This window comes from Anopheles gambiae, chromosome 3 (genome assembly GCF_943734735.2).
Source record: "Anopheles gambiae chromosome 3, idAnoGambNW_F1_1, whole genome shotgun sequence".
Taxonomy (NCBI): domain Eukaryota; kingdom Metazoa; phylum Arthropoda; class Insecta; order Diptera; family Culicidae; genus Anopheles; species Anopheles gambiae.
In genome coordinates, this window is record NC_064602.1 from 72,404,595 (window position 1) to 72,413,911 (window position 9,317).

Genomic DNA, 9,317 nt, shown 5'->3' on the forward strand with positions numbered 1-9,317 from the left:
TGCTTGTGCGTGTTTGCCAATTTCTTTCGCTTATTGAATTTTCGTATTTTCATGCAAAACGTGTAATCAAACTTGAGCGCTTATTTATTGACAGTTTAGAGTAGTGTTGGGATTGATGAATCTTTCGATGAGATTCATTCATATGAATCTTTAGTAATGGGTGAAACGAATCTCGAGTCGAATCTTCAAAGATTCATGAATCTCTACAAATTCACGAATCTTCAAAGATTCATGAACCTCTACAGATTCACCAATCTTGACAGATTCATGAATCTCTACAAATTAACGAATCTCCAAGGATTCATGAATCTTCAAAGATTCATGAAGCTATAAATATTAATGAATCTCTTAATATTCATGAATCTCCAGGGATTCATGAATCTTTAATGGTGTATGATTGTCAAAATATTGCATTTGCACGATCCCACCTAACAACATGCCCGTCATGGATTCAAGCCTTGCATGGATCGTCTCCCCACAGCGAAACAAACTATTCGATCGCATGGTACTTTCCAAAGAGTCTCGAAAGCCTGTATAGGCTGTCATGACAACGTAAGTTGTTACACAAAAAGGAAGAATAATGGGATGCTAAAGTTCTATGAATTATTGGAGATTCACGAATGCCTTGAGATTCGTGAATTTTTCGAGTTTTATGAATCTTTCGAGATTCCTGAGTCGTTCGAGATTCATGTAGATTTGTAGTTTCATAAGTCTTTGGAGATTGAGATTCAGATTCATTGAATCAACTCAAAGATTCATTCACATTCATGAATCTGAATCAGATATACCCAACACTAGTTTAGAGTATTATAAATCGTACTTGAAATCACTACCGGCAAGTTGCTGCTCGATGAAGCGATCGAACCTCTCGATGTACTCTTCCGACAGCTCATTGCGAAAATCTCCAACAATTCCTTTTCGCATAAACCTACCAAAAAAAAAAAAAAAACAAAAATAGTGATCCGATGTATTAGAAAGATCTTGCATGCATTTGGTTGGAGAGTTTGACTCACTCAAATTGTTCCCCTTCACGGCCATTCATTTTCATCGCACTTCGTACCATCTGGTCGTTGTTTGTCGATGGATTTTCTGCAAAAAAAAGAAACACGGGAATTATACAGAGTGTCTTCTCTTTGCTTACCTTTTAAATACAAACTCTTCATCTGATCGAACGATAAATGCACGGCCAACGCATCGAGCTGCTCGTCGGTGAAGCTTTTCCCGAAAAAGGTACACACTTTGGGCAAAACGCTTCGCAGATCCTGTTGTGTTAATGCGTCATGTTAACAGGTTGTATGATTAAGAATACCAAAATATTTGAAACTCGTCCACACTTACCCGCTTCATGCTTTCATACGTCAGAAACAGTACGTTGGGTTCCTCTTTCAGCGTCCAAAAATCAAGCGCATGCCTAATTTGCGGACAAAACATTACCCGATCCTCGAGCAGCCCATCGAAGAACGCTTCCTTGGTGCCCCGGTAGCCCATAATCATCCGATAGTGGTGCAGGTAGGAAACGGCCACATCCTTCGGGTTGCGGGCGACGTACACGATGCGCGGCTTTACCGTCCACAGCTGGCGGGGCAGTAGTGCCATCGGCAGGTGGGATTTAATATGCCGCGGACGCTTCATGCTGGCTGCTACCGTCACCGTATCGACCGGTATCTTGTCTGCAATGGCTCCGATTCTGTAACACGCACAATAATAGTGTACGATTTGTGTGAATATTCAAAGAGGAAAAAACTTGGAGCTTTCGATGGTCGCGATCATACTCCAGGAAATGGGATCGTGTGTTGAGATTGACGTCACGGGCTGTTTGATAGTCCAGGTCGTGAGCGATCAGCCAGACCATCTCCTGCGTCCAGGTGGTGCCACACTTTGGGTACGTCACGATCCACACGTCATCGTCGTACACGCGGAAGTCGCGAACCTGGTCGGCGTAGTTGCGAAATTTGGCCGGCACGATCGCTGCAGGTGGTGTATTGACGCCGGCAGAGGCCAACGGGTAATCGGTGAGATCGTTCAGCTGTATCTGAACGAAGGAGGACGCACCCGGGCAGGCCAGATCCGTCTCGATATCGGTAATGGTGAACGCGCTGGCCATTGCTTTGGTTGGTATGACTGTTGTATTTGGTTGTAAGGTCAGACAGAAACTGAAATCCTTTTTATGTGCTCAAACACCGTCCAGCAGTGTAAAGTAGCGGGACTAGAGCAATCACTACTTCTGCGGAATGGTCAGTTCTTGCGGTAACTATCCATGTGTTCTGTAAAGGTCCAAGGTCCAAAAGTGAAAGGAAACCGCAACAGATGTGGGACGATGGCGGTTGTCTGCTGTTTATTACACACACTGTAACGAGAGAGGTATTTGATCGATGAGGATCGTAGGCTGCAGCCTGGGGAATGGAAGCAAGAAAACGAAGAAGTAAACTGATGTCAACAAACCACAAACGATAAGGGCTTATAGCAGGGCGGTGTGGCATATTACTGTTTGTTTTCTTGTTATAAAATTTGCGATAAGAGCGGCCAAGTGCATGGGCGTTGCATCAGCGATGACCGGTTCTTATCAATACGGAAGTAAAGTGTTTGCGGTTTGTGCGGTTGCTGCAGCCTGTGTGTTTGAAAAGTCATCAGACATGTAATAGGCCTTTTTTTATGGATTTTTTAGGTTTAATGTGATTTATTTAAAATGTTTGGCCAATTATAATTTAGAATTGATTTTTTACATATGTTTATCCCTTCAAAGTCATTGAAACAGGGCCGCATATTTGCTATCCTTGGGGACCCTGTCCAACGTCCAGTGATCGAGCGCCTCGATCAGCTCGCCCGACAGCTCCCGCTTCCAGCCGTCCGTCTCACCGCGCCGGATGAACTGCATGTCGTTGTCGTTCACCCGGTCCGGCCGGTTCGTTTGCTGGAGATTGTACTCGACCCACTGTCTGCGATTGACGGCCGTATTTTGACGCATCTGGCCAAAGTCAAGATGGTGGGCGAGCGCTGCCAGCTGCTCCTCCGTGTACGATTTGTCGAAAAAGCGGCAAACCTGCCGAATGGCACCGGGCAGATCTCGCTTCATGTCCTCGAAGCACAGCGATAGCATGTTCGGGTAGCGCAGCTCACTGTACTCGATCAGATGCTTGTGGTACGGTGAATAGTACACCAGCTCGTTCATCATCGAGCGCACGAACTGGTCCAGCGTACCCCGGTAGCAGTGCAGGGAGACGGAATGGTGGTAGTAGGAGACGGCAACCGATTTGGGATTCCGGCGCACGTACACAAGCTTGGGGCGAACGGTCCACAGTGCGCTCGGTAGGAAGGCTGGCGGCAGGTGTGTTTTGATAAAGCGCGGCGAGGACATTGCGAGTGCATCGCGCAACGGATTGAACGGTTCCGGAAGGTCGCGCAGTCCGGAGAGGCTGTGGAAGAGGAGGTCGATCGATTGAAATGCTTCGGCGGAGGGATCGTGTCGGTGGAGGTAGACTTGCTCAATGAAGGGAAAGCGTGCATCAAGCGGGACGTCCTTTGCCTGCTGAAAGTCGAGCCCATTGCAGACGAGCCAGATCAGCTCCTGGGTCCAGGTGGTTCCGCTCTTGGGGTACGTTACGATCCACACGTCATCCGGTCGCACTTCCATGTCCTTGATCGTTTGTCCTATCTGCTCGAAGCGCCGCGACAGGCAGACCGGGTCCGGCGTCCAGTTGGGAAGGTTGATCGGTACGTTGGCGTAGTCGTTGCAGCGCACGAGCACGTAGTCTTCCTCGTTACGTTCGCGACAGGTAGCCTTAAAGACGGGATCTTCGATGTCGATGTACTCGAACGTCATCGTGGACAATACGCGGTCGAATGGCTGTGGTTACAAAGTGGATCTTACACTGTTGAACGGAAGGAAACGAATGACGCCAACTTGCTGGGGATGATATTTACCGAGCAAACGGGGAAGGGTCTTGTTTTTAACGCGTTCTCTCTATCTACTGCTTTCGTATCACAACCTTCAGCGGCATGATCGTTGTATGGGTGCGAGCGATTCCAGTTACGGGGTTGAGGGTGGCATGTCGCTGTAGCGTCCAGTGCTGCCAGATTGAGTGCCATTTATTTGCAAGATTTTTTACTTCATTTCTTTTCAAAACATTTCATTTTGTTTTATTATTTTCATCGTTTACTACATTACAAAGCTCGTGGTTATCGTCATCCCAGCTATCACTTAATAACTGGATAGTGAATTGCTTACGCAGAAGAAACTATCTGATTAGGAATCCTATTTCCTATACTGATTGAAACCAATTGGATACCTATTTGAATCTAAAATCGCTTCCTTCAAGATGTTTCGTGATGTATTCCTCAAACCGTTTTATGTACTCTTCAGACAATTCTTCAGTATGTGAACCGATCTTTCCTTTGCGCATAAATCTGTGAAGTCATTAGAAATTATTGTAGTTCATTACAAGCAATTGAATTAAAGCATACAAACACACTTACTGAAAATTCTCCACCTTTTTGCCGGAGAGTGATTCTACCAGCTCCAAAACGCATGAGTTGTTTGCAGATTTGTTGTCTAAAATGAAAAATAGTGTTACTTATCTAAAAAAAAAAGTCTGGGTACTTTTGGTAACTCTTACTCTTCATAACGTCGAACGAGAGATGATTTTCCAATGTGGCCAGCTGTTGGTCGGAGTACGATTTACCAAAGTATCTGCAAACACGACGTAGTACATCACCCATGTTCTGGAAGTGTTAAACATTTTTGTTAAAATAATTATTCGCTTCTTCAGGGGAAACCACTTGTTACCGTTTTCATCTCTTCAAAGTGAAGAAACAATATGTTCATCTCTCGCCGAACGTTCCAATAGTCGAGCGTATGCGGTATCTGCGGTCCGAACAGTATCTGATCGGTTAGGAGGGCATCGAGAAAGTCCGGCATGGTCCCGCGATAACCGTGCAGATGGCGATAGTGGTGGAAAAAGCTTACGGAAGCATCCTTCGGATTGCGGGCACAGTAGATGAGCTTCGGCCGTACGGTCCAGATCTGTTTGGGCAGTAGTGCGATCGGCAGATGGCACTGGATGTGTCGCGGACGGGTTGCCTTTTCCACCTGCTCGATCGTATCGCCGGGGTAATTAAGCACGAAGGCAGAAAACCTGCGGTACATATTGGGTAGAGACTTTGAATAAGATTCTAATGGTTCTTCCATTCGTCTGCGTGATGTCTTACTCGAGGAATACCGAACGATCGAGCAGGTTCACCTCGGACGCTGTCCGGTAGTCCAGATCGTGGCTGATCAGCCACACCATCTCCTGCGTCCAGGTAGTTCCACACTTGGGGAAGCTCAATATCCAAACGTCATCCTCGTACACCGTCAAGTGGTGAATGGGTTCCGCTTGCGTAACAAACTTCGGCGTCAGTACGCAGTGCGTTGGTTTGCGAGGCTTTTCGCCGGTCGGAAGATAGCTGCCATCGTTCAGGTGCACCTCAACCGTGCTGCCGTGCATCGGTGCCTCCACAGCTTTGGCCAAAGGCGACTCCAAAGGTTTGACCGTGAACATACTAACTATTTCCTGAGAGTTGAGCTCGAACAAACGTTTCCTTGTGATGATCGCACTGTCGCTTTTGCGCAACTAACACTGACTGGTTCAGAGCAGTTTTGCTGCGCGAATGAGTTGAATGGAGGAGACAAACCTGTTCTGTGTGTTTTTTTTTTGGTGACCTTGAAGCATCGCGAATCAACCCAAACTTCTGTTTCGCCATTCTCAAAAAAAGTATAAACAAAAAAACAAAACGCTCTCTTGTGTTGGAGCCAAAGTCTCTATATCAAATTGGTGTTGTGGGTAGAAGGAGCTTTCTTTCCAGAGAATATTTGTTGCAACAATCGGTTTTTGTTTTACTCATGGAATTTAAAGCTGCTTCCTCGTAACTGGCGTCCAATATAGGCGTTCAGCTTTTCGATGTATTCGCTGGACAGTTCTTCCCGGTGGGAGCCTACCATTCCTTTTCTCATGAACCTGGGGACAAGTGAGGGAGAAATTGCTTGTTAATTCTAATCAGATACCGTTGCGTTTGGAACAAAACTCACTGAAAGCTGTCCTTGTTGTCGTCCGTTGCCGAAATAGATTTCATCAGCTTCAACAGTATAGAATTATTGGCAGAATCATTAGCTAAAAGGGAGGAAAAGAGGGTCGTACATGATGAAATGAGGTTTGTTCTTTAGTTTTTTAAAGAGCGATTTTGACTTGCTTTTCATGACCTCAAACGATAAGTGCTGCTCCAGACGCTGTAGTTCTTCCTGCGAGTATGATTTTCCAAGAAATTCGCATGCTCGCTTCAGCACCGCAGCCATATTCTGTTGTTGAGTGCAAATTAAATGATTATTCAAAACATTGAGCGACCTAACGACTCCTATCTTACCCGCTTCATCTCTTCGAAATGCAGGAACAGAACGTTCGGCTCGTTGCGTAACGCCCAAAAGTCTAGCGTGTGCGGTATCTGTGGCTGAAACATAACGAGATCGTGCAGTATTGCCTCGAAAAAGGTATCCTTGGGCCCGGTGTACCCGTGCATATGGCGATAATGGTGGTAGAAACTGGTCACCATGTCTTTCGGATTCCGCGCGCAGTACACTATCCGCGGCCGAACGGTCCACAGTTGCTGCGGCAGCAGTGCCATTGGCAGGTGGCTTTTAATGTGCCGTGGACGCTGCATCTGCTCCACCAGCGCGATCGTGTTTTGGTCGAACCCGGGCACTAGAGCAGATAATCTAGAGGACATTTAGTGAAGCGATCAGAAATGTTAGGACTCAAGCAACACGAACGAAGCTTACTCGATAAAAATTGATCGATGAATTAGATTGATATCTGCGGCGCGTTGATAATCCAGGGCGTTATCGAGCAGCCATATCATTTCCTGGGTCCAGGTGGTGCCACATTTCGGTGCCGTTACGATCCACAAGTCGTCCTTGTACACGGTGAGGTTCCGGATGCGCTCGGCGAACAGTTTGTAGTGTTCATTCAGCACGCAGTGAGCCGGTGCAACCCCTGTTCGGCTTCCATCGCCTTTGGGAAGGTTGGACGAGTCGTTTAGATGCACTTCTACAAGTGGACCGTTGGTTGGTACCTGGACCGCTCGCGCTAGCTCGGTTGTGAGTGGTTTGTACGTGAATGTAGCCATCCTCTTGGTCCTACTACGGGCACTGCATCAACTAAGGCCCGGCCCTTGCTAAGGCCGTTGTATAAATAGCGAATGTTTAGCCAAAGTTGCAAGTCGATTTATCAGGTAGTAAACAACTGATAAGGCGCTAGGCTAGGAAATGCGTGGCTAGACTAATAGCGGGGTGTTAGAATGCAAAAGTGCAGTTGGAGACCGGGTTTCTCTCGTTCCAGGTTACGAGATTCATTGAATTTAATTAATGTTTTCAAACTCTGTGCCGGGCTGGAACTTTGTTGCCTCCCCCGGTGGGTTTTATTGTTCCGCCTTCAAGCTTTATATTCCTGCCTTCTTCCCCTTGAATCATTGGTTTTTTTCTTTTATAAAAGATGTGTTTACTGTTGTGTCTGTTTTCGTTGTAGGTAAATTCCCGCGACAGGGAAATTCAACGTCTCGGTGCACTGTTTGCCGGAGGGCGGCCGGCAGCAGCGCTTGCGAAAGATTGTTGCTACCGCGATGTGAACGAGCTCGGCCATGACGTTGCCACGCTGCAGCAGGAGAAGCTGTCCCTGCAGCAGACCCTTACCGAGGCGCAGCAAACGCAGGAACGCACCGCCCGCAAGCTGAGCCGGCTGTCCGAGAAGAACCAGCAGCTGGAGAAGGAGCTGCGCGAGTTCGAAAGCGCCGCCATAAAGCTAGAGTCGGAGGCGAATCGGAAAATGCTCGAGCATGATCGCAAAAACTCGGACCTGCAGGTAAAGCTGCAGCAGTCGCAGGTCCGCGTGCGGGAGCTCGAATCGCTCCTGGAGCTGTGCGGTCCCGGTGCGGGCAAGGTACGGCCGCCCCCCGATAGCTCCATATCCTCCTCCACCTGTCCGTCGGATGCAATGCTACAAACGGCACTGCAGCAAGCGACGGACGAAAAACGTCTGCTGTACAAACAGCTGAACGAACTGAAGGATCGCGAACAGTCGCTGCTGGCGGACTTTGAAAAGGTGAAAACGAAGTACACGAGGTTGAAGCAAAAACACGCCGCCCTGGAACAAACACAGCATCACCAGCTCGTCGGCAGCGTTAGTGCCGAAAGTCAGGTGGAGCTACAATCCTTACAGTATCGCTGTAGCGAGCTGGAGGAGAAGCTGCGCCACACCAAGCAAGAGCGCGATCGGTACAGCTCGGACGCAGAGCGGCAGCGCACGGTCGTTAGTCAGCTGAAGCGGGAAAGCGTCGAAAAGGATCACGAGCTAGCGGAGCTTAAGAATGAGCTACACGCGCAGCGGAAGTCAAACCGGCCATCGACGGCCAGCCAGGGTGGCGGGGGGCGATTGCGAACGGCCGATTCGCACGGTTCGGGCCAGTCGTCACTTTCCGTGCAGGCGGCCATACACCGTATCGAGCGGGAGCGGGACGCGGCCAAGAGTGAGGTCCGCCAGCTCGAGCAGGAGCGGGATGCACTGCGGGAAAAGCTAAAGCTGTCCACCCGCAGCCAGCAGGATGCGGTGGCCAAACACGAGAATGCAATCGCCGAGTACAGTAGCAGGGTAGCGACGCTAGAGGCGGAAAAGCGTGACCTCCAGGGCGGACAGGCTGCCGCCCAGATGAAGGTGAAGCTGCTGAAGGAGGAGTCCCGCGAGCTGCAGGCCCGGGTGAAGGAGCTGGAGGAGAGTTACAGCAAGCTGAAGCTGTCCTACTCACAGATGAAGTAAGATTGTCGATTGAGGTACCTATTGGGGAAGCAATGATCACTAATTTCAATCAAATTTTGCAGGATTCTTCACGAGCAAACCGAGCGTGCCCTTGCGCAGCATCAGCAACGTCTGCTAAGCACACAAACGCAGCTTGGAACGGCAGAGAGCAAGCTACAGCGGGTGGACAGTACCGTGGAGGATGCGCAGAACGAAGTTGGTCGGCTAAAGGGCGAGATCAGCTTGTTGCGAGCATCGAATGCATCTCTTGTGCGGGAAAAGGATAAGCTTTTAGTAAGTACGGGAGAAGCCTCCCGAAGGGCGCCTGTGCAAATACCGTAATCTTGACTTACACTGCCTTATTTTAGATGGATTTGGACAAGAAGACCGAAAACTTGTACGCTGCCGAAGCGGAAATTGCTGAGCTGAAGGCGAAACGGAAAGAGCTGAAATCCACGATCGATCGGATGCAGCAAAAGCTTGAGTAAGTGGGCACAGTAG

At 48.5% G+C, this 9,317-nt stretch overlaps 4 protein-coding genes across 8 annotated transcripts in view; 1 reads left to right on the forward strand and 3 right to left on the reverse strand.

The window, feature by feature from the left end:
* The window catches only part of LOC1270971 (centrosomal protein of 135 kDa), a 33,835-nt gene that overhangs the window by 4,700 nt on the left and 19,818 nt on the right, over positions 1-9,317 (forward strand). For both annotated transcript variants that reach the window (XM_309709.5, XM_061660004.1), the window contains exons 4-6: positions 7,554-8,833; positions 8,900-9,110; positions 9,185-9,300. In XM_309709.5, coding sequence (XP_309709.5) covers positions 7,554-8,833; positions 8,900-9,110; positions 9,185-9,300 — 1,607 coding nt within the window. The remainder of the gene's footprint in view (positions 1-7,553; positions 8,834-8,899; positions 9,111-9,184; positions 9,301-9,317) is intronic.
* LOC1270968 (luciferin sulfotransferase) lies at positions 62-2,498 on the reverse strand. The gene is made up of 5 exons (XM_061660016.1): positions 1,773-2,498; positions 1,339-1,687; positions 1,157-1,262; positions 1,014-1,089; positions 62-928 (listed from the first exon to the last, which is right to left on the reverse strand). The coding sequence occupies exons 1-5, from the start codon at positions 2,102-2,104 to the stop codon at positions 808-810; spliced, it is 984 nt and encodes a 327-aa protein (XP_061516000.1). The 5' UTR covers positions 2,105-2,498; the 3' UTR covers positions 62-807.
* On the reverse strand, positions 2,646-5,621 carry LOC1269027 (luciferin sulfotransferase). 4 transcript variants are annotated; one of them, XR_009766359.1, is made up of 6 exons: positions 5,206-5,621; positions 4,784-5,132; positions 4,614-4,719; positions 4,474-4,549; positions 3,922-4,404; positions 2,646-3,844 (listed from the first exon to the last, which is right to left on the reverse strand). XR_009766359.1 is itself a non-coding variant. In XM_061660010.1 (3 exons), the coding sequence occupies exons 2-3, from the start codon at positions 3,818-3,820 to the stop codon at positions 2,744-2,746; spliced, it is 1,008 nt and encodes a 335-aa protein (XP_061515994.1). In that variant the 5' UTR covers positions 3,821-3,844; positions 3,922-4,035; the 3' UTR covers positions 2,646-2,743. The 4 variants fall into 4 exon arrangements, 3 of the variants coding, with proteins under 3 accessions (XP_061515994.1, XP_061515993.1, XP_061515995.1); XM_061660010.1 differs by lacking the exons at positions 4,474-4,549; positions 4,614-4,719; positions 4,784-5,132; positions 5,206-5,621 and having other exon boundaries at positions 2,646-3,413; positions 3,483-3,844; positions 3,922-4,035; XM_061660009.1 differs by lacking the exons at positions 4,474-4,549; positions 4,614-4,719; positions 4,784-5,132; positions 5,206-5,621 and having other exon boundaries at positions 3,922-4,036.
* Positions 5,778-7,224, reverse strand: LOC133393742 (luciferin sulfotransferase-like). The gene is made up of 5 exons (XM_061660014.1): positions 6,809-7,224; positions 6,397-6,745; positions 6,226-6,331; positions 6,065-6,146; positions 5,778-5,993 (listed from the first exon to the last, which is right to left on the reverse strand). Exons 1-5 carry the CDS (start codon positions 7,153-7,155, stop codon positions 5,873-5,875), a joined length of 1,005 nt encoding a protein of 334 aa, XP_061515998.1. The 5' UTR covers positions 7,156-7,224; the 3' UTR covers positions 5,778-5,872.